Consider the following 23748-nt stretch of genomic DNA (forward strand, 5'->3'; position numbering starts at 1 on the left):
TGCTAGGCAGCCCTTTTATAACGTCTCCAAATGAGCCAAAACCGATTGTTGTCTGTATTACAGCTCCCCAAAGGCTGCAAGGTGGCAGCTTAATGGAAAACAAAATGTCTCTGTTGTGGTTATCCTTCAGTCCTTCAGTTCTGATGATCAAAACTTTCTGGGTAAGAACATGTAATGGATTCCTTCTGTAATGGATAATCCGTCTGAATTTAAAAAAAATAAATAAAAATGCTTTAAGTTCATTCTGTTATTTCATAGATGACAAAAACAGGTATTTAAAAGTTTTTTTTTTATGTCTAAGGCTATTCATGGCACCAGAATTAGAGCACAATCATTTGAAATAGTTATGATACTGTCCTTTTTTTTTTTTTTTTCCTGCATTCACAGTCAGGCTTTTAACATATCTAAAAATTTCAACATTGACCCAGGTACAGAAATAATCTTAAGGAAAAGATGACTGTCATAAAAGTACTTTGATTAAAACATGGAGAATATATTGTGTAGCTGCTGCCAGTGCTGTCTGTGTCCAGTAGCACCAAAATGTCAGTGTAGATAGATAATAGTACTTCACAGAACGTAGGAGATAATTGCTACTTCAATCTTAAAACATACATATGGTTTAAGATACAGCTTCTGCAGAAGCTGCACTAAAAATGTAAAACAAATCTATCATGAATGATGTTCAGTAGTCAAGCCTTCTACTCCATTACAAATTGTCACTTTTTAATTTTTATATGTTTTCCTCTCTGATTTTACCATTCTTTTTTTCTTCCTCAAATAAAAAATTTATTTTTTCCAGCTTGCTGGGTTTTAACCTACTTAAATCCCTTTCTCATTTGGAAAATTGAACTGTTTTTGTTTTTTTCTTTTTCTTTCTCTCTCTTTCTTTTTTTTTTTTTTTTTTCAAGAGTACAGCAGATTAGAAAAGAAATCTCTGCCTACAAACCTCAAAGATAAGGGAAAGATAAGGGCAGACATAGGGCTGAGGAAGAAGGGGTGTTTGTTCCTATTCATCTTCGTCTCGCCAAAACAGGAACTGCATATGCCTCCCTGCAGTCAGGGCAATGCTTTATCACTGAGGAGCACCTTGTTCAAAACCATCCCTTTGCAAAGGGGACTGCTTTGGCTACGTTTAGCATTTGCTTGTGTGTAAGAGTACTGTTTGCAAGAACATTGTCCAAGTGGCAACGTCCTGTGTTCACATGGATGGATGTTTAAGCAATAGTTTATCTCACATCCTGCCCCACTCAAAATAAGCACCCATCTATCCATACAGGCCTGTGAAAATGGGTCACTCCTCATTCCAGCAGAAAGCTTTATTAAAAGTAGAGACACCACCAACAGGCTGTGCAAACACTGCCACAGAGCCTGCAGAGAGAGCAAGGAGAAGGCTCAGGGGAAGGTCTGGGCTCAACCCACTGCAGCTGAGGTGGATATGTGGGTGCTGTCTCACCTGTCCTTTGTCAAGCCACATTTTGTCAGAGGCTGCAGAGCCCCGTGTTTTCTGTGCTGCCTAATAGCCCTCCCTTGCTGTTGACTGCTGAAACCCTTGTGTTGACTTTCTTTCTTTCTCCCTATTAAAAATAGCAGCTTTCATTTCTCCTATTTTGCAAGTAGTTGGGGTTCCTTCTGAAAACTGGGAACCTTTGTTTGAAAACACACAGAGGTCCTGCTGGTGTCCTCTGAATATATAGCTTATTCTCCTCAGCTGGGCCTGCAGGGCTGCTGCTGAGCCATCATCCACGTACTTATTAAAGGTCGTTTTGTTGTGTTTATTCCAGATTGCTGTTGATTTTAAAAATAAAAGTTGAGCTGTGTGCCTTAAGAGAATCCCCACACAGCCTCTTTGCCAGGACCTTCATTCCTCCTCCTTGTACACCTGCTGGGCCTTTGTGCAGCGGGGGTGAAAACCACAAACCTTTATTTCAAGCTGCAAACTTTTTTAATATAAGTCCAAGTACAAACATGCAATAAAGTGAGAAATCCTGTATGTTTGTTTTTAACTAAGCAGGTGGGAAAAGGTCTGATGTGTCTTGGCCTGTGTCTGTGTGCTGAGAATCCTCTGCCTCAGGTGCAGGAGCAGTGCTGCACCCTGGCACCTAGCTCAGCTCCACACCGTAAGCAACCACGGGCTCAATATGTTATGGAAGAGCACTCTATATGGTAAATTATTAGCAAGGATATGCTCTCCTATCATCACCAGGGAATCTTATTTTAAATGTTTATTTCTAGAGCTTTTGTGGTTTATAAATATATATTTTTAATGAGATTTTATTTTCCCTCTGTCTTTGCACAGAAAACTATTTATTTTATGAGAGCCCCTAGTTCCCAAAGCAAGAGATAACCAGGGGCCCAAGAGGCCCAGTCTGCCAAGCCCCATCCAAGCAAGCAGGTGAAATCACAGCACCATAGAAAGCCGTGACATTGCTCAAAGACCTCAGGCACATAAGGCCCCAGCCCCAACACGGGGCTGTGCACGCTGGCTCAGGTGCAGAAGCTCACTTCCAGAACACCCTTGTTATCTGTACTGACTGCTCAGCACCTTGAAGGTAAGGTCCGTGAGCTAGCCGATTTACCAACCGATCGCCTTTTCTTCCTCTTCCCTCTCGTTGTTGGCTTTAAATCTGCGCCTGCCTTGGAATTTGCTCGAGTTCATTTTTGCAGTCCCTGCTTCCAGCCCAGGACGGCAGCTGGCGTTTGCTGAGGAGGGCGCTAGGTGGCACTTTTGACTTCTTTGCTGAATTTTGCACGTTGCAGCCCGGGGAGCAGCTTTAATGGCAATGTCAAAACTCAAGAACTATGTCAGTGGTTTTATTATTATTATTATTATTATTTAACCTCTGTTCCACCGCTGGTATGAGAAGCAGCTCCCAATTCACAAGCTGTGGTCCTGTTATTTAACTGTCAGGAACCTTGATCGTGTGTGTTTGGTTATGGTCCCCCGTTTCAGGAGCACTACGCGCTTGTTTCTGTTGGGACAGCAGCTTGTTTACTCTAGACGTCTACGGCCTGATTCCTCCGTGCAGTTACACAATTCTTAAGCAAGAAAAATGCCAGTATTGGCATAAAAATGATGCAAGAGAATAACATGTATGACTCTACCCTGTTTCACTTCAACCTGAAAGCAGCATGCTATTAGAACTAAACACGTCTTTAACTGCAGCTGGAGAAGGAGGTAAGAGTTACAACAAAATACCTTTTCTATTGAAAAAAATCAAATGGAAGTAGCAGGTAGTTGTAAGAAAGCCACTCTGACAATATTGCAGATTTAATACAAGAATTTACTCACACTACTGCCGTCTTAATATAAAAGTTTACTCAAATATTTAAGAGGAGAAATAAATTCCTTTCTATTAAGAGCCAAAGAAATAGAAAACAATCAAATTGAGATCCCTGGATATCTGTGAGATTGAAATATTGGCCATGAAGTTAAATGAAATGCCAAACTGCTGAACGCAATCAGGTAAAGGTATGAAGAAGAAACAATGTCAGAGAAGAATCTGTAAATTGCAGAGGGAGAAGTACCAAAAAATAAATATAAAAAAATAGTAGAATTCATTGAGGAGAGGGTATGCCAATTGTGGCCTGTAACAGAGGAACACGAAGGGTAGAATGTTATAGCAGAGATGAAATAAAGGAGAAATAAAAGAACAAACAATTGAATTTCTGCCAAAGAAGATAATACACTGCAATCAATATATATTTTTGGATAATGTTTAAACTGTGTTTGTACAGGTGATAAAGAGTGACTTGAAAAATGGTGGGGTATGGTGTGATCACAAATGGAAACTCAGTAAGTGGAAAAAGTTTTACAGGTATTTGAGTCATATGCTGAAAATATTTCCAAAGCTCCTACTTTGTGCTGCCACTTTTGCCTTTTTTCTCCACTAATCAATTACATACAGAATAGCCAACAGGTGCAGCAGATCAGAAACAGTTTATTTACTCAGAGCAGCCTGCTTTAACATCATTTTCCTGAGCAAAGCAGCATTTGTTCCTGCTCTGGCAGGGGGGATTGGACTAGATGATCTTTTAAGGTCCCTTCTAATCCCTAATATTGGAATATTAGTAATAGTATTCTGTGATTTGCTTGTGTACAATACTCAAAAATCTTCAAGTTTTTGTGTTGTGTGTTTTTTTTTTCCTTTTTTTTTTTTTTTTTTCATTTTTTTTTCTTTCTTTTCTTCCTTTGGAGAAATTAGGCCAAATTTGCAAAGTCTTACAGTGACTGATCAGTAAGAATACTGAGAATGTGTAAGTAACAGATTGCATAGGTCAATTTGAATGAATGGGTATTCTCAGGTCAAAAAGAGACATAACTTTTATGTCTTGTTTTTAATAATGTTATCACCTACTGTTAGTCTTGTGGGTATGTGAAAATATTGTGGGTTTTGTTTTTTAATAAAAAAGTGTTTATGTACAGTAGATACACTTCTAACCACAATATGAGGCAGATGGATGAGATTTGAAAACTATTTTCTAGATAAAGCAATTAAAAACACTATCTTGAAATAGTGGATTTTTTTTCTTTGTATGTGATACTATTTTTTTTTTTTCCAGTCTGCCTGGTTAGTTTGTTAACGAATCTGTGACTATTGTATTTGACTTCAGTAAACTCATCCTTTTAGTGAGTCAAGCCACAAGGTGATATGCTCCTATGAGCAATCAAATGTGTACGTGTAGGATGTCTCTGCAGCTTTGTTTTGTCCACTGAAAGCAATTTCAGAAAAGAATCTCTTCCTATTGAAATCATTAAGGACTATTCCAAGGTCCACTGAATTCAGGGCAACCTGATGAACTTTTTCTTTTCCTCATTTTATGCTAGCTAGGTAAATTTCACCATGCATGACATTTACTTTGCTAGGTCACAAGGTTAGTCCAGTTCTCCACACCTGAACATACATAAAAATTGCTGAGGTTTTAGTTTGACATTCTGCAAGCTAACTGCTCCCTTCATATGTTGTCTTCTGACAGATACAATATTATGAAGGTGAAGGTGCACCTGCAGGTATTTGAGTAATTTGGCAGTAACAGGTGCCAATGTCTCAGCTGCAGAGCCAAGGGGATGTGGGCATGGTGTAGTGAAGGTGAGCTTTGCAAGACCAACTCTTGTTGTTGTACAAAGGGTACTGTAGCAAAAATACCACAAATTCTCATAACCGGGTAATACTGTAGATAAGCAGATGATATCTTTTTTCTTGAGTAGGCTATTTTTACAAAAGCGTTCTAAGCTAACCAAAGTGATCATAAATATCCAGCATACTGTCCTCACTTGTGTGATGACTACCTTCAGGCCTATGGGTAACAGCACTCAGCTTTCTCCTGGTCTCGGGGTGAGATGGTTCTCAGGGCTGCAGACTGGGTTTGCCAAAGTGTTGAAGCCTCAGAAGTCTGGAAAGTTCTTTTGCAGAAGGTTGTTAAGTACCTTCCCTCTGAAACCACCTTCAGTAAAGAAGAAATCCATGGGTCTATTGTCTGTCTACAAATTTGTTTACTTATTTGTTTTTCACTCAGGTTTCCGTTGTTGCTTAACTACCTCTCCAAACACGTGTCCCGTGTAAGCTATAGTTTATTTTGCAGTAACCATGTGAGTCAGTGTAAGTGATCAGACACATCTAGATACAGATAAGTGTTCTGGGTTGTTTCTGAACATCCTACACACAACTGCAGGAGGACAGACACTAGAAAATAACAAATGCAGAGTCCTAAACTTGCACGTTGGCTGTAGGCATACTGCCAATTCTCACATAAAATTTGGCTTGCTCTCAATAACCAAGGAGCATTGAGTAAGTATTTTTCCTGTAATTGAATATAACGAGATTACTTAAGTGCTAGCCTCTCCACCCATTGTTATAATTGCCGGGTTAGTAAGATATTTAGATATTTCCTTGCTGTTGAAAACTAGGTGCACTGTTTTTTGGAAATGACACTGAGGTTATACTTGTAGATTGCACCCCAATTCAACTGGTATTTGATTTGCCAGCATTCTTGCTGTCTGCTGATCATCTCTATTTGCATCTATTCTTGGAAAAGTCATTTTTCTGAGAGGTTGTTTAGAGAGATGCTTGTTCTACATTTTCAGTTGATACTGTTGCTTTGAAGCTTACCTGATGCTTCCTACTGTAAGGTGGTGTTCTTACTTATCACCATCCCCTAGCAATTTGGTTTCAACTTCCATGCTAGACCTCTGACTCTTTCTAGAAGAAGAAGAAGGGTGGGGAGGGAAACTGTTGATTTTAGTGTTTTTTGGAAATGAATTTGCAAAAGCTACTTGCTTACAGTAAATTCTTGTGGGCCTTTCTTCAAAATACCCGTGTTTCCTGCTTTGAAACAAGCACTTGGAATTTGCATAAAATACAAAGATGCATTTGTAGTCCCCTGAAAACCTGTCCAAATTGGCTCAGCTGTTTATCTTTGAAAATATGTTTGCTTGTGGTCACTGCTAGATCTTAAGAGCTAACTTATCTTAAGCCTGCTCTCATTGAGGGGGTTAAGCCTCTTGCAGGTCCAGTGTGGGGCCAGAGGTGTTATTGTTTTAGGCGAATGCCTCTGATGAAGGTCAGAAGAAGGACTTGCATACTGGTTGCTCCCAGCTGCTTTTTGCTGTTTGGGCTGTTGCCCAAATGCTTCCATACATGTTGAATTACTTTAGCGGCACATAAATGGAAAACTGAACTTCTTAAGGGCATCTAAGTGGACACAAACATCCAACTTCTGTGAATACAGGACAAAAACAAAGGAGGAAAGCAGTTAATGATTATGTAATAGGTGGTATGGGAATGTTCAAGGGGATCAACTTAAGACTGAGAGTTGTCCCCCAAATCTTAAGTTGATTTAGTACATATTGGAAAGCCTGGCTTTGCAATGCCAGTAATGGGATTGTGCCCTGCAGTAGAACTGCTTGGAAATTCAGTTGCCAGTGGTGGAGGATACCTGTGATGGACTACGTGAATCTATCATCTCTGTAGTTTGCAAATGAAACAATTGCCTTTTGATCATTTGCCAAACAATTGCCAAATGATCATTGCATTTTGAACAATTGCCAAATGATCATTGCTAGTCCCATTTTTTTAATTTGTTGTTGTTTTATTAAGGCAGGGGGACTTTCTGGTATTTCTATTGTTTGGGTTAAACTTTGGGGAAATGGTGTCCAGGACTGTCATCCTTAGTTTACAAATACCTTAATTGGAAAAGAAAAGACGTGCCATTATGAGCCCCAGGTGCTGGAACAGGAAGGGGCTCCACCCAAAACAAGGGTTTGAGGCTGGAGGAGGACATGTGGCTCAGAGAAAAGTCTAGAATTTTTTGGCTAGGTAGTCCACCGGTCCTGCAGTCCCATGTTTTAGTTATTAATGCTGCTGTTCTGGTGGTACAGTCTGCTTAATAACAATTTCCTGTTTCTTAACAACTGTATAGTCTGTTGCTAGGCTGTATGTAATCTGTTTCAAAAAAATAATAAAAAACTTCAGGAGGAAATGGGCTTATTAAGTCCTAATTATTTATTTCCTTGCATATCCTTTTCTCTTATTATTTCTCAGGCAGCAGTTATCGTTCACACAACTTTCTTTAAATAATTAATCTGAATTCCAAATAGATTTTTTTTTTCCTTTTTATTATCTTATCGTGTGCCCTGGGTACTACAGTACTTTCATGTATGTCCTTTCCTCAGTGTTCCCCAGAAGAAGATGCCAGACCCAGGTCAAGTGCTCTTTCCTGATCTGGAGTGCGTATGTGACCTCTGAGATAGACATATAGCCCTGCTTCCCCTAATTGCTCGTGCCCTGGAGAAGAATCAATTGCTGAGCCGTCAGTCTATTCAGCCAAACTCATGCTTTTGTAAAAATAATGTAGTGAAGGATGATAGCATTTAAATTTTTATTCAAACACTGAATTGTTAGTGATCTTTTTAAGAGGAAGAAAGCAGTTCAATGGAACAGGAGGCATTATTTCTTCTCAAGACTCCTCAGTACAGTCTGGTATACGTGCCTTCCTGCTTCCCAGAGCTTGTCCCTCAAGGCATGCTGCTTCTATAGGGAAGAGTGCTAGGCAGAGAGCCAAAAAATCTGAAAGATCCCATTATGCTTTGTACTCCACAAAACTAATCCAAATCAATTTCAGAGTGATCTTTGTATTGTGTCAAGGAGAGAAAACTTAACATCAAATAAATTATGAAAGTGCCTACTTCATTTGTGTTTGCACCAGAAACTATCACCCTAAGGTTATGGAGCCGAAAATTACCCAAATGGTTTTACCACCTTGCAGTGATAAATGTGCATTTAGCTTTTGCACAGCCCCTGACCCAATCTTTCGGTCAGGCTGTGTTGGCCCAATGTAGGGGATGGGGTGGGAGCAGGAATGAGAGGTAGAGGGGAGGCAGTTGCTGACTTGTGAGTCAACATTGCTGCTGAATGTCAGTCAGGGTTTGTATTAAGGGTCTACATTTGTAATGCAGCAACACAAAAACTAAACTCATCCAGCATCAGTGCATTTAAAATGAAAGGAGATGTACAATGGCAACAGTATAGTACTAAAATACTATAGCATATAGTACCTTATAGTACTGTAGTACCTTCTATATAGTACTTTATATAGTACTCTATATAATGCTTTATAGTACTGTAGTACCTTCTAGAAGTTTCCAACAGTTTTGTGGTTTTTCTTATCCCTGTATGTTTGTTTACCTGTCTGCATTGTTTATGGGATTTTATTTAACCCTTTCTTAGCTTATGTCTTTTTAAATACCATTGTTTTTGCTATTGATATTACTGCTCTTAATATACACTGATTTGTTTCTGGTAAGATTCCTGCAAGTATAGACCTTGTAGGATGAACCTATTATGGGTGAATTTATTGTATCCAACACAGTGCTTCATAAATTGTCAGTCATGTGCAAGTCTTCAGTACTTTTGGGTGGAGGTGGCTCTCCCTTCCCGTTTGTTTTGTCTTTTCTAGATGTTATGTGAAAGGGGAAGAATGGTTTTTTTTTTTTTTTTTTTTTTTTTTTTTTTTCTTAAAGTTCCTAGTTTGGTGCGGGGAAACTACCCAGTACACAAACTGAGGGCATCACATCTGATGGACAAGTTTAGTTTCTTCAGTAAAGACACCTATTGCTATCCATCTGCTATGTGTAACGAGCTGGTTTGGGTCAAATAAACCATGGGAGAAAGTAGATAACCTAGGGAATGGTGTACTTGCCCTCTCTGTGGCAGCAGTATCTGGCTGAGTTCCTAGAAAAATGGGCAGCTCCAGCTGCTGTCTCCTCAACTGTGTTCAAAAGGAGAAGCCATGAGAAAGGCTGGATCCCTTTTTTCAGCAAGAAACTGCTTGACTATTACTAGCTTTTGGTTTTTACTGGGGAGATTAACTGTCTGACCAGCCTTCAGGAACTGATATCATGTGGAAAATTAGGTTGCTTTTGTTTCTAAGCACCACAACTTTATACATAAAAGAGGTTAGTGTAGAAAACTCAGAAAACTGACACAAACTTCGGAGAGTCCTAAAGGGGAAATGAGTTGCAAATGGTTTCTATACTGATGTAGGGCATACCTATTTTTGTAACTTTTTGTTGTACTTTTTTATAATGTACTGAGAAACAAAAGAGAACCAAAGCGTTAAAACACCCCCAGAATAGTGGTTCTCTGCCAGCATGCGTGCGACATCCCTCCAGCCAGCCTGACGAGGCCGGGCACGAAGCAGGCCCAGCAGCTCGGGCATGGCGGCTGCTTGCCCCGCCGGCAGGAGGTGCGGAGCCGGCCCCGCTATCCGTCGGGACCAAGCCCAGGGCGGCAGCCGTGGCGCGGGCAGATAAAGTCTGTCAGCCCGGGCAGGGCCGGGGAGGCGAGGCGAGGCGCTGCCAGCCGGGGGGCGAAGAGGCCGAGGGCAGGCGCCGGCCGCCGGCAGCGGGGCGCGCGGTGCGCCCCGAGGAGCAGCCGCAGGCAGGACGTGCTGCGGCCACGCTGCGGCCGCCGCCATTTTGCGGCCGCGCTCCCCCCGCGGTGCTCGGGCCGGGTGCCGGGGAGGGCCGGGGCGGGCTCCGGGGCCGGGCCAGACCCTCCCTTCCCTTCCCTCCCCTCCCTCCCCTCCCTCCCCTCCTGGGCCTCGGCACCGGCGGCCTCGGCCTTGGGGAGGCGGTCACCTTGGCAGGGGAGAAATCCTCTATACGCGCGCTCGTGCGGAGGTGCCTGCCGAAAGCTAAGTAGGTAAGCGGTCCGCTCCTGCCCCCATCCTCTGGTATTTTTCTTTCCGTATTTTTTCTTTTCCCCCAAAGCCAGCTGTCACAGCAGGTAGCGCTGTTATTTTTTCACCCCGTGCGTGGAAAGCGCCGTGTGCTCGGGGCTGGGGCGGCTGCTTGTCGTGGCCCTTTCTCGGTGAGGCGAGGGATGCTTCAGCCCTGCGGGGCGGCTTTCAAGAGATGCTGACAACAAAATGTGATCTGTATGCCGAAAAATGCACTGCTGCTTGCACCAAAAACGCATGTGTCTGTTAATGAACCCTCAGATGAGCCCAACTGGGAATTAAGGAAGGTGCGCTTTCCGCTTGCTTTTCTTGCCTGGTGTTTTGCGCTGCTGGCAGCTGTGGCTTCACTGGGATCTCTCTGAGGTTCCTCGGGACCTCCTGCACCCACACGGCCACGTCCTGCAGCAGCACTGGGTGCCCCTGTGGGGCAGGCCTTGGCGCCTGGGGGTTTTGTGGGTGCTCACTTTCCCCTCCTGCGCTGCTCCGCTGCTGCCTCGTAACCGCAGCACGGGAAACGGGGAAGGGAAACGTGACCTGGGAAACAGCCGCTCAGAGATGTGCAAGGCCCGAAATCTCTTGTGGCGGTGTTTGGATTGCAAGCCCGCGGTGGCACGCTTCTCAGGTTAACTGCTGCTGTGGGGTTATTCCGTACCTGCCTTCTTGGCCCTGCAAAGAGAAAAGCAAATTTTGTGGTTAACTTGCAAGAACAGGAGCTGTAGTAATCACTTCTTCCCACTTAATTTTATCATTGTAACTATCTGCAGATGCTTCCTTTTTTTTGACTTACAGTAAAAACTCATAAAAATATGTACATTGCGTTCTTCTCTGAGATGCTGGAGCTGCTGTGAAGGGTAACTTTTCCTGCCCCAGTCTAACTTTCAGCCTCTTGAATAAATTAGTGTCACACGTGAGGTGTTCCTGCATTGCATTAGGGTAGCAAATAAGGTCACAGTGTGGGATATAATTTATGAACAGTGTGCAGTCTTGCTAGTGTCACCAGAATTATTGTGAGAGTAATGATCAGCTGAAAGTTTCTCTGAGAGACCAGAGAGATGTACATAGAGGATTGAGGTATCTCCTACAATCTCTCATAGTTTAAAACAAAACAACATCAAAACCATCCGAACAAAGGAGGGGAAAAAAAAAAAAAAAAAAAACAGCAACAACAAAACACAAAAGGGTTTTTCCTGCTGGGAAAGGAGGAGACAACTTCTCTAGTCTCATGCTGAGAAAAGAACCTGATGTTGCTCAACTCCCAGCTGCTGGAGAACTAACTTTCTGGTCTGGTGAATTTTAACACTTTACAAATATTGACAACCTACAGGAGACATAGGCAAATATCAGTGCTCTGGTTTATTTCAAGGGAATTGTAAACTGTGCTAGTTCCTTGCTCTCCAACTGTTGTCAGTCTTCATGCTAGGCTTCCTCTCACGACGTCTGAACTCTTCTTTACGGGTGCAACCTGACGGATGGGCTGCAAGCAGCTGTTCTTGACACAGTCAACAGCGGATGAGGCAGCATTGTTCTTAAAAGCTTTGTGTTTATTATTAGTTCCCAGCAATGTAGCTGTGACAGAGCTTTTAAGGATTCAAATCTTAATCTTAAATTCTTGATATATCCTATGTGGGCAAAGCCAAGCTCTTGCCTTTGGGGCTGTGTTATATCTGCTTATTTTAGCGTCCTTTGACTAGTTAATGTTATACATACTGTATGAACTGATGGCTTTCTGTGTAGAATATATAAGGCTTTGGTTTTGCATCAACTCAGCAATATTGATTTCATTAAAAACTGAACTGAAGACATTTTTGCTCACATGAGAAGCTAGTTTGAGTTCAGCCCTAGGTGTGATAAGGCTGTATGCTAAATGTGTGATTAGTCATTATGTAAGCTCACTACAGTTATGTAAATGCATGTATCCTGTGGAGCAAAAGGAACCGAGAGAAATAATTTACTGATAATCAGTAAATCAAAAGCCTGTGTTTCTGGAAAATACCCATGGCTCTGCAATAGACAGTCTTTGGTAAGCATGAATGTTCTGGGATGTGCGCATCTCTGGAGCTGAAGAGGTGATTCATGCTGAAAGCCCTCTGAGGAGTGGCAGTAACAGCTTTACCATGGCGCAGGTTCTGTCTTTGAAACTCATGTGGTTCACCAGAAATCATGCCTGCCTGACTTTACAGGGGCCCTTGGAACAAAGTTCAAGGTGAAGATAGCCTGAAGGAAGGCTGCAGAAGTGCTTGTGGTGTTCTAAAAAAGATGGTTGTAGGATGTGTGGGTGTATATCCGTGTTAGTTTTGATCTTGTGAGGAAGATAGGGGATTTAGCACGTGCTGCTGACTGATACAATGAGAGTCAGCCTGCTGCGTATTCATGTGAGTGAGTCCTGAATTATAACGTGGGACCAATTCTATATTTCGCACTGATTTTTAGAAGGAGAGATAATTTCAGTACAGAGGGAACAGAGGGTGTTTAACCAATTCTGGCGTGGTCTTGGCTTAAAAGCATTTGCCTTGGTAGACTTGTCTGCGAGCGCCTGGCCTGCGCAAGCAAAAAGCTTGCATAGCTCAAACGTCTTTTCAGGAGAGAAAGAGAGGAAGAAGTTCTGGCTGCAAAAGTCTTTCACTGTACATAACTGCATGTAGACTATGGCTTTTGTGAGTAAGAATTTGGGAAAATAAGTACAGCCAGGAGAATATACTTCTGGTACAGATTAAATGTTTCTTTTTTTTTTTCTTTTTTTTTTTTAAGCCTTGTTATTATATAAAAAGGTTATATACATATATAAAAAGTTTGTTATTGCTAAAAAAAATGCCTAAGCAGAGTAGGGAGCAGGTTGAACATGTTGTGTTGCAGAGTCTTATCTCCATGCAGTCCTGCAAGCTTTTATTTGTTGTAGGGCTGCACCAAAAAATGCTTTTTACCTTGCAGCTAATGTAGAATGTGGCTGGCTTTCAGGAATTCAGCATTGAAAATCTGTATTTGACAAAACAAAGCTTGATTCTTTTTTGGATGTTTTGCAAATCCCAACTGCTTCCTTAAATATTCCTAGTAGGAGAAAGGGTTTGTTGTCTGCTTTATTTCTTGCAAGTTTTGCCATTGTTCTATAGGAGATAATTCTCTGAGCTTCGGGTCTAAATAAATCTAGGTGAATGTATCTTTTATTTTTATATATGTATATTACTGTAATACAACATTTAAACAACATTGAAAGTAAGCCCTGCTTGGAATGAGAGTTATTTTCCTTGGAGGAAGAGGTAGCCAGGCTACTTGACAGATTCGGATGATGCAGCTGCTCGGTCCAGATGAATTACAACAGCATTGTGGTGTTTTTCATTAAAAGCTTTGGGCATAAACTCTCTGACTCATGACTTGTATTTATGCTACATGTGAATATGTGTATGCAGGTTGCCAGGGGGTGAAATAGGGCATACAAGATCTCACCTTTGCTCTGACTTGATTTATTTGCTTATTTACCTTGCTGTTACATGCTCTCTGCTCCTTGAGGACAGGATACAAGGAGGCTGGGGAGGCTCTTAAACCAGCCATTGATGTGCACAGATCTAACCACACTGCTGTACAAAGCCCTGCTTTGGGAACTGGGAATCTCAGCTTTGCCACTGATATGTTTGATTTATGATAAATCAGTCTGCCTTGGCCTTATTTTTTGTCTCTACAAAATGGGAGAAACTATCTGGACTTGCTTTCCAGAGTACTCTAGGCTTTAGTCATGTCAAAAATTAATGTGTAGGGTTAGCGTTGATGTGCTGCGTTAGACCATTGACCACTGTGTCCATGAGAATCCCTTGCTACCTGGGAAGTGTACTTCATTAGCACATGATACTGGGAAACCGGGGAAGGTCAAAGTTGCAGGAAGCAAGGTGCAACATTGCAGTGTGATAAGATGACTTGTTTTCTGTACGCTTTTCTTGAAGGTAGGGAGCACCTTGCCAAACGCTTGTGTGCAGAGGTGGAGAAGCTACAGTCCTGGTCAAATTTCTCTTCCTTGCCAAGCACGCAGTTCTTATAAGGGCTATTCCTTCTATGTCTGTTAGAAGGAAGAACAGGAATGGTAAGAAATCTGTGAACTGGCTGTCCGGAGTGTTAGGAGGTGATGTATAACCACTTTCCAGAGTAGGTGACAAGGTTCTCATCAATAGGGTGTGTCTTCCATTGATGCAAGCCCAATTACGTTAGTGTGGAGGCTTGGAGTAAATTTGACAACTCCTTGCGTCCATCTAACTGCTCTGGACATCACAGCCTGGGAGATGAGAGGTAGTTTTGTGCTGGAGATGGGGCTCTGGACAACCTGATCTAGTGGGTGGTGTCCCTGCCCATGGCAGGGGGTTGGAACTGGGTGATCCTTGAGGTCGCTTCCAACCTGAGCCATTCTGTGACTCATTCTGTGATCCCATGGTCTCATGCTCAAGTACTGACTTCTTGTGGCTGAGAAAATACGAAAGTTAGGTTTCTGTGCCAGTCATAGTTTGAAGGCGTTGCTGTAGCCTGATGTGCACAGACAGCATGCTAAAATGGAACTTGGAATTGGGTGTATGGAAGCATATAAGTGATTAATCTTGATAAGTGAATAATCTATGACTAGCCCTGTTAATTTGAGATAATACATGGGCTGCAGTGTCCATGTTCCTGAAATTACCCCGAATCCTGTATGCTGATGAAGAAAGACTCTCAGGGAGTGTTCTTGCTCAGAGCAGTTAGTGCAAGAAATCTTCAGTAACGGTGTATGTTCAGCCTGACAGAACTGTTGAAGAGAAGTGACCAGGTTTTATGTACAGAAGTACGTGAAGGATGTGATACCAGTGGTCCCCAGCAGTACTGTGGGTGTAAAGTGTATAAGATGTGTAACTGACAAGGTTTTGGAAAGCTACCTTGAAAAATTAAAGTTGGCAAGCCAGCCTAAACCAAGTTTGGAATATTAATGTCTTTTAAGCTGGAAAAAAATTCTGGAAATAAGATTTTAAAACTCCTCTCTTGAACTACCACTAGGACGCAGTTGTAGCAGAAGGCAGCATGGCGTTGGACAAGCTCACTGCCTTCCAAAAGGACTGGCTCTGTTTTAGGCCTAGTCTGTGCTACATTTCAGACAGAAGGTGATACTGATTTCCCAGTACATCAGCTTCCAAACAAGCTCTGAGAGGACCCACCTCTCACAACATCCAGACGCTCAGCTGGCAAACGTAGCAGGTGCCGTGCTGTTGGAGCAGTAAATGCTGTTCCTTTACGGGTATCAAAACCAAAAGGGATTCTAATATTGGGTAGAAATAAGGAAACGGGCAGTTTTACTCAGTCTTTTGATGACCTGCTTTTAAACATCAGCATCTGCATGCAGAAAAAGCACAAAATGTATTGAAATACAATGTCATGTTCTTGGCTGATCAGTGGGAAAAGAGCTCTTGTTGTTCCACGATGGAGTGAGGGCATGCAGCTTAGAATGGGAAGGAACATGGAAACAAATTGTTGTTTGGGGGGCTTTGTTGTTGTGGCTTTGTTTGGATGTCTGTACAAGGATGTGTACAAAGGAAGAACTGCTACTGATGGACTAAAAATTTTCCCTGCGACAGCATTATATATCAATGTGAGTCCAGTAAGTCTGCATGTGCCCTGAAGCAGAGGGTTTTCTAACTGTTCTCCCTCACCTCTAACAAAATAGATAGCCCACAGTAACTGAGGGAGCATCCCTTTGGGAAGGTAGGAAAACTGTTTCAGGCTCATTGGACTCTAATTGACAGCAGGACATTCACAAAAGAAATCCTGGAGACAGGCTGAAACGGTAGTTTTAGCAAAAGAAGATGGATCTAGATTAGAGAGCAAGAGATCTGAGTCATCTGTTTATAACTGAATAAGGGCTTATGAAAGTACAGAGGCAGGGGGTGTAGGGAGACAAAAGAGGAACAAGGAAGGAGCCCTATCAGCACCCACAGAAATTTTGAGGGATCCTCCCATGTAGATGCCATAGGATCAAATAGAGATGGGAGGAGAATTAGGAGGAGTTCTAATTACAAAAGATAAGGGAAGGGCAAGATCGAGAAGAAAGTGGTTATGATGTATGATGCTCACAAAGGATGAGGTTGGAACACCAATACTGAAAGGTTAAGAAGACTTTTGGCCTCTGAGGATTTTGGTAAGAGATGTTTCAGGGGCAGAATTTGGGTTAAACAGGGTGTAAAGGAGGGTTCCTGACCATGCTTGAAGCTGTGCATATGGAAGCAAAGATGAAATAGCAGTAGCTAAAGGGAGAGCAAGGGTAGGACTTCAATGTTGGAAGTTTAAAGTGTATTTTTATTGCAGAGGAAAAAGAACCAAGTAAGACATGGCATAGGAAGGACCTGAGATAAGATGTCATGGGGCAAACAAAGGGAGTTAGATAAGAAAATTAACAATTTGATAGTTGAAAGCAAAGAGAATGTGAGGACCATACCTGGGAATTGCTAGTGAGTTGAGGAGGTAAGTAGGATTGTAAGTTGGTAATGAGTGTTTACAGAGTCTTATGCTTTCCCAATAGAGAGGTAACTAGGCTTCTAGTGGTAGTCCAGGAAAATAAGGAATATACTCTGAGAATTTAACAATTACTGTTTTCTGACTGGAAAGGGCTAAAGGGCAATAATTTATCCTCAATGATGTTTAGATCCTTTTTTTTTTTTTCCTTTTTGGATTCCCAAGCTACAATTACTATTTCAGTATTTAGCCTCTACCACTTGTCTTGTTGGGATGTGTGAACTTGAGAGAAGAATGTGTGAGTACAGAATGGTATTTCAGTTTTTCACTTTCTCAGATTTGTTTCTCAATATCTACTTATTACTCTTCTCACTGTTTATACTTAAAAGTGCATTAAAAATAAACTCTATCGTATCTGACTTGCTGACAGAAAACGTTTACAAGCACAGTTTCAGAAGTTAATGAATATTTTTGTTTGTTTTGCAGATGAGATCACTGCATGCTCCTTTTTTTGGAAGAGGTGGTCAGAGGAAATGGATAGCTATTCAGACTTCAGTGCTGAGAACCTCTCATCTTCAGCTAATATGTCTATTGCTTTGCCTGGACAAGTTGGACTCAATACCACCAGTGGTCCTCCTTCTATGTCAATAAGCAGGCTTTTCCCAGCCCTGTTAGAATGTTTTGGAATAATTCTTTGTGGCTACATAGCTGGAAGAGCCAACATTATCACGTCAACTCAGGCCAAAGGACTGGGAAACTTTGTCTCACGTTTTGCACTCCCAGCACTACTGTTCAAAAACATGGTGGTACTTAACTTTTCTAATGTGAATTGGTCTTTCCTGTACAGTATCTTAGTTGCCAAAGCTGCTGTGTTTTTCTTAGTCTGCGTTTTAACCTTGTTGGTAGCCAGTCCTGAGAATCGATTTAGCAAAGCAGGTTTGTTCCCTATTTTTGCTACACAAAGCAATGACTTTGCACTGGGATATCCAATAGGTAAGTAGTTCCTTATGCTTTCCTCTTCAAAATTATTTTTCAGTGCTCTAGATGCTTTTGCTTTTCTTTTGCATTATTTGAAATTGACTGAAGTTATGAACTGCCTTAACAATTTCTTGTTACATTTCTTGAGGAAACTAATTTAAAAAATATCCTCAGACCACGTGCTTTTCAGTAAGAGGGGAAAAGAAAAGCAAACTGTTGGATGTTATGAATGAAACAATTTTAAACAATCTATCTTCTGTTGTATAGGACTGTGATCTTTATCAATAAAAAAAATGGAGTCTGTATCTGTGGCCTCTGAAATAGTAATAGAGGGATTTTGTGCGAATTTGTCATTAACTCTTGGTCTACCTCAAAGAAAACATTTAGCCATAATGTTGATGCCTACTGGTTAAGGTGTGTGTAAGACACACTTTTAATATGCTTAGACTCTAGAAAAAACTTAGAACAAGCTATTTTTTGTGTTAATCTACGTAGCCAGTCATGTTCCATCCCTTAATCTTTGTTCTGTCACAACCAGTAAATGTGCCTTAGGATAGTCTTGGAAGAAGGAAGTCTTTTAAAAGGAAGATTATTGTGTGATTTGTGGTAATCTGCATTTGTGTTACCTCAAATTGGAATTTTATGTGGCTGTGATGCCTTTCTCAGTATGTGCAATTAACCACCCCTCCAGTGGAGTTAAACAAAAAAGGAAAAAACAAGAGAAGGCATTCAGAGTACAACTTGCATAGCTGTGTCGTCTTGTTCTTGTAAGCCTATATTTCTAATTCCAGACAATATCAGTTATTAAACTTGATTTTTATCCCAATCTGCAGACTATTATTTTCTTCCCATTGGGTATTTATTTATTTATTTATTTCCCTTTTTTATAGATTTCCTTAAGCATATGTTGATATGTTTTTTAGTTATATACTATGATATTTAACAAGGGATCTGGAGTTGTACTTTTTACTTTGGGAGGTTCTTTGTTCCAGCGCAGCTTTCAGTGCTGCCTCTCCCCAGGCTGACCTGTATGGCCAGTGCAGAAAGAACAGTGCAAGTATCAGAGTTTCAAAACACACCTTGAGTGGGTAGCATTTGGAGGGGATGGTTGGATTCAGTTGTATTTGTTTGCTGTTCCTTGAGGAGAAGGTACTTGTGCCTCTCAAATTCTATTGAGATCACTGTTACCGTCCAGATAAAGTTAAGAACAACAACAAAAAAAATAAACAATAAAGTTTGTTCTAGCAAAGGAAAGAGCAAGATAATTGCTTACAGAATTGAAAATACAGTTACAAAAGAAAAGCCTAAGCATTCAACTCCAGATTACATGTAGCTACATGTAGCTCCATATTTTAGATAATTTGAGGAGCTGGCAGTTTTATTCACCCTATTCCAGGGCAGCATGCTCCAGAGAATCTTGGATCTTTATTCTCTTCAGATTTTCTGGATGTATATAAAATATAGACAAATGCAATTGCAAACTTTTTCTTCCCTAGATGAATATACCATTTCCCTCAGTTACGTCTCCTGAGACTTATTCCTCATGAGGGAAATCAGAAGTATATCACAAATACGGCTGTGAGAATTACCTCTTTGTTTCTTGGTGCTGGATTAAAATACCAGTTAGGATTTCTTTTTCTTCTCTTTTAAGGTTCTCTGAATATATTTGCCTTGCATCTTTCTACTCAAAACATTCCTTCTATGTTGAATGACTTTCTTGTTGGATTACATTTTTCTCCAAATATCCACAACGTATAAGATATGATTCATGTTTCCTCTATACACAGTTTAGCCAAATTCACAACATCTAGTTTATAAAGGGCTTAATGGCATACCTAACACAACAGAAACTGTAGGCTTTGTTTCTTACAGCTGTTTATTTCCTTTCTTGCCCTTTCACTTCTCTTCTCCAACCCCCAAACTTTTACCAGTTTTTGATTCATGCTGTGTTGTGTGCAAGCTGTTCATGTTAGTGGCTTCTCTGGAATGTTTGCAGGGCTGGATAACACGGAGTGCCTTGCTTAGTTCTTTTTACTTGTGGTAATAGGTGGTGGTTTGAGCAAAACCTGATCTTCTAATGGAAATATATTTTTTAATGCTGCCTTTAAAAGGTTCAGTTGAAATTTGTAAACAAAAAAGTTAGTATTGACAATTCTTTATATTACAATATTTTAAAAGGCAGTTTATTTAAAAAATAATGTCTGGAGTTTTTCATCCAATGTGATACTTCTTTTCTGCAGTAACCAGTATGCTAATTTTTGCTGTTGAGCAAAGATTTGCACATATGAAAATAACTACCTGTATAGGGAAATTAAAATACAGGTTATATTTTCAAAGCTCACCGGCCTGTTTTTCTCTAATCACTGTTACAACAGTTCTATGTTGCAAGGTGATGCTGGTAAGGAGGTTTGCTAGCAAGGTAATTTACCAAGGTAAACTGAATTGCTATGATAGAAAGCTTTGCCTGGTTGGTTTGTATTACTGGGAGAGATGATGCAGCTCTGACAGAACAGCATCATATACTCTCAGGTGCTGTGTTGTTAAAACACAGATGTAGCAGAAGTGTGGTGTGGATGATGTCTTAGTTACAGTAACTTTAATGATGTTAATTGTAGTAAGCATAAGCAAGTAGTGGTTTATTTATATGTATTTTTGAGCAGCTGGGATGAGGAGAATTGTTTTAAAAGAAAGTCTTAAAATAGCATTAATTCATTTTATGCCTATGATCAGCAAGCAGACACCTTGCTTTTTTTTTTTCCTTCTTTTTTTTTTTAAAAAAAAGGCAATTTTTCATCTGAGAATTGTGGATTATTCTCACTGTCCTAATGATTCATCATGAGTGATTTCCTATGTGACTTTTGTTGAGCTGCATTTCATTGAAATGGGTGTTCGACGTAAAGCAGCATAAAAGCATCACTCTCAGGTGTGATGTTTTAGGAAAATTTTGACTTGTATAAAAAATTACCATCATGTTTAAGGTGGTTTTATTTATCAGAATATGTTTAGTGTTTACAGTTTCACTAAATAAAAATGTTTATTAGAGGGGGAGAAGTCTATATCATTGTGCTGGGTGAGAAATGGAAGTCACTTTTCAAGATCTTCTTTATAAAGCTTTTTTTTTTCATCTGCACAAATTACTCTAGCTAATAGGTCAGAACCACAATAAACCATGAGATCACAGAATTGAAATGTATGTAGTCAAATTTTGAGTTTTTTCATAGCACAGAGAAGTTTTAGTGTTTCGCTGAACACTAAACTTTCTTCAAGGTTTTCCAACCTTGTCAGTTCTGTAACTTCTTTCTGGCAGTGCTGTAAATTTATAGGTTAGCAAAAAAGAAGCAGAACTATTATTTTTTAAATCTACCTTATACTCACAACTCCTGCTTGTAATACTTCCAAGAATCACTTCTCCTTTATGCAGTTACTACTTGGTGAACCTTAAAAGTAGTAGCAGATATTTGCAAGAATCTTGTTCATAGAAAAGACTGATCTAAAAATGAACCTAAGCAACTAGATTTTGTATTTTGCATCATTGCTACAGATCAAAATTTGGTGGAGATGTTGAAATGTTCAAAAATATTGTGTCTTGCGAATGCATGTGTAGTGCTCCACAATTCTCATATGTTTCTAGGGAGAAAAAGCAATTCAGAAAAGAAAAAAAAATCAACGTTCAGCATTTGGAATTAATCAAAAGGTGCATGGAATTGTTTATGTTGTTTTCTTTCCTTTTTTTTTTTTCTTCCTCCTATAAGTGTTGCATCATTAAGTAGTATTGGTTAAGTTAATGTTAGGACTTTAATGTGTTCATTACATGACTGTGGCCTAATGGTGATTGGAGGTAGTGTGTTACCTTGTATCAGTTGTGAATACTGATGCCTCTGAAGGATAACAAACGAATTTTCTCTAATTTTCAGGATCAAAAAACAATGTCAATATGAATGTATTTTTGTTCTGAAATGTTATCACTCATCACTTTTCATTTTCTGTCTTCTAGTTGAAGCTTTATATCAAACCACTTACCCAGAGTATCTCCAGTACATTTACCTAGTGGCTCCAATATCTCTTATGATGCTAAACCCTCTGGGGTTTATCCTCTGTGAAATCCAGAAGTGGAGGGATAATCGCACTGTGGCCCACAGCAAGTTCAAAATAGTGGGCCTAGCACTCCTTCGAGTTCTGCAGAACCCAATTGTATTCATGGTCTTCATAGGAATCATCTCAAACTTTATTCTTGGCCAGAAAATTCCCGAATACCTTGAAAATTTCCTTGACGGACTGGGCAGTTCATTTTCTGGCTCTGCACTATTTTACCTTGGACTAACCATGGTGGGACAAACAAAAAAACTGACAAAGGGTATGTTTGTTGCACTGATCCTTCTCATCACAGCTAAACTGTAAGTTCAATTTATGTACTTTTATAATTTTGTTCTATAAAGTTTTTTAGGTGTTTTAAACTCTGAATATACAGCCCATATGGCTTTTCTCTCAAAATCATTGTAGTGATAGCGTCTTTAACTTCCTGTATTTTGTGTGAGTGCTTCCCAAACTCTCTAAGAGTACACAACTTCTAATTTTCAAAAGAAACTTTGCAGACCACATGCCTGTTGTCAGGCTCTGCAGAGAAAATAATTTCAAGGGTGCTACAGCTTACTGGACTGCCCTCAGGCCATCTGTCATGAATTGGGTGTTTGAGGAATTACTTTCTTGAGTTAAAATTCACTAGCTTGAATAGTTAAAGAAGACTAAGTTTAAGCACTACTTGATTAGTTTTTGCATCTTCTTTGGATTAAATAAATCTCTAAATTAGTTGGTTTTTTTTGTTTGCTGTGTCTATAAATCTTTCAGACTGCTGTTTTGGAAGAGCTTAGAAGTTATCATTCTACACTGATAAACTGACTTTTGAACATAAAAAATTACAATTTTTATTTAGAACTTATGCTGTCATTATTTTCCCTTAACTATATCTCAGGTACTGGTGACCAAGTATTTGCTACAGAGCTACAATCAGCATAACCAAAATCTTATTTGGTAATTATGCTTAGAATAGAAAATTTGAAAACCTATTAGAGTATCAGTACAACTAACTAGCAAGCTTGAAGACCTAGTTTGTAAACCAGCTCAATGATAAATTCTGTAAGAAGATGGGAAAAATGAGTGATTGTTCACCACCCTGCTTTACTGGTGGACTTATGGAAGCCTGTGCAAGACTTACAGAGCGAGTCAGTGTGACATCAGGGATATTGCTAAAGGCAATCAGAGGAGCATCAATGTTTGTGCGTTTGTTTTTTTAATTACTGGGCAAAGCTTTCAGCTTGCATCCTTGTTCCATGTCAGACAGTTTACATAAAGGTGGTCTGATATTCAAAGTTGCTTACTGGTTATAGCAGCTTTTACAGTTGAAAATAGTTTTGTTTGTATATTCTACCTTTTCAAATCTGAGGTTATACAAAGAATGTTTCTGCACAGTCAGAAAATGTGTTTGGATCTCAGACATCAGTGTCTTTTTAAACATTTTTGTGTATTTTTTTAATTTAATTTGTGATTCAAAATTTTGAAGCAGCCTGTAAATGTTGTGGTTCTATTCAGTCTTTTATGAATAGACTCTATTGCTCTGTCTTGAATTACTTCTATTCTGTTTTTTTTCCCTCCCTCTCTTTTCAGACTTCTGATGCCATTTCTTTGTAGAGAAATGGTAGAACTCCTGGACAAGAGTGACAGCGTAGTCAACCACACCAGTTTATCAAACTATGCATTTCTTTATGGAGTTTTTCCAGCAGCACCTGGTGTCGCAATATTTGCAGCTCAATTTAATATGGAAGTGGGAATTGTATGTAGTCTTTTTCTTCCCAAACTTGTCATATGGGCTTATTTTTGTTGATGAAATACTTATAATAAACAGGCTAGCTGAAATTACTTTTCTGTAGACTCCCCAGATTTCAAGTTTGAACTGTATTGCAAATTTAATAGTTAACCAATGCACTCTTTCCTGGTGTCTCAAGTTTCTTGATGGCACAGAGTCTGAAATTTGTCCTCATACTTTTCCTATTTATGAAAACAGTAGGAAGAACTAGGATAACTTCA

General features: G+C 40.1%; 1 protein-coding gene across 1 annotated transcript in view; it reads left to right on the forward strand.

Moving 5' to 3' along the window:
• The first annotated feature begins 10092 nt into the window (after positions 1-10092).
• Positions 10093-23748, forward strand: part of GPR155 (G protein-coupled receptor 155) — a 30376-nt gene continuing 16720 nt past the window's right edge. The window contains exons 1-4 of the mRNA XM_084288956.1: positions 10093-10199; positions 17176-17682; positions 21662-22061; positions 23329-23494. Of these exons, the coding sequence (XP_084145082.1) occupies positions 17223-17682; positions 21662-22061; positions 23329-23494 (1026 nt within the window). The 5' untranslated portion in view covers positions 10093-10199; positions 17176-17222. The remainder of the gene's footprint in view (positions 10200-17175; positions 17683-21661; positions 22062-23328; positions 23495-23748) is intronic.

The sequence above is a fragment of the Netta rufina genome (assembly GCF_964035555.1).
Source record: "Netta rufina genome assembly, chromosome: 6".
Taxonomy (NCBI): Eukaryota; Metazoa; Chordata; class Aves; order Anseriformes; family Anatidae; genus Netta; species Netta rufina.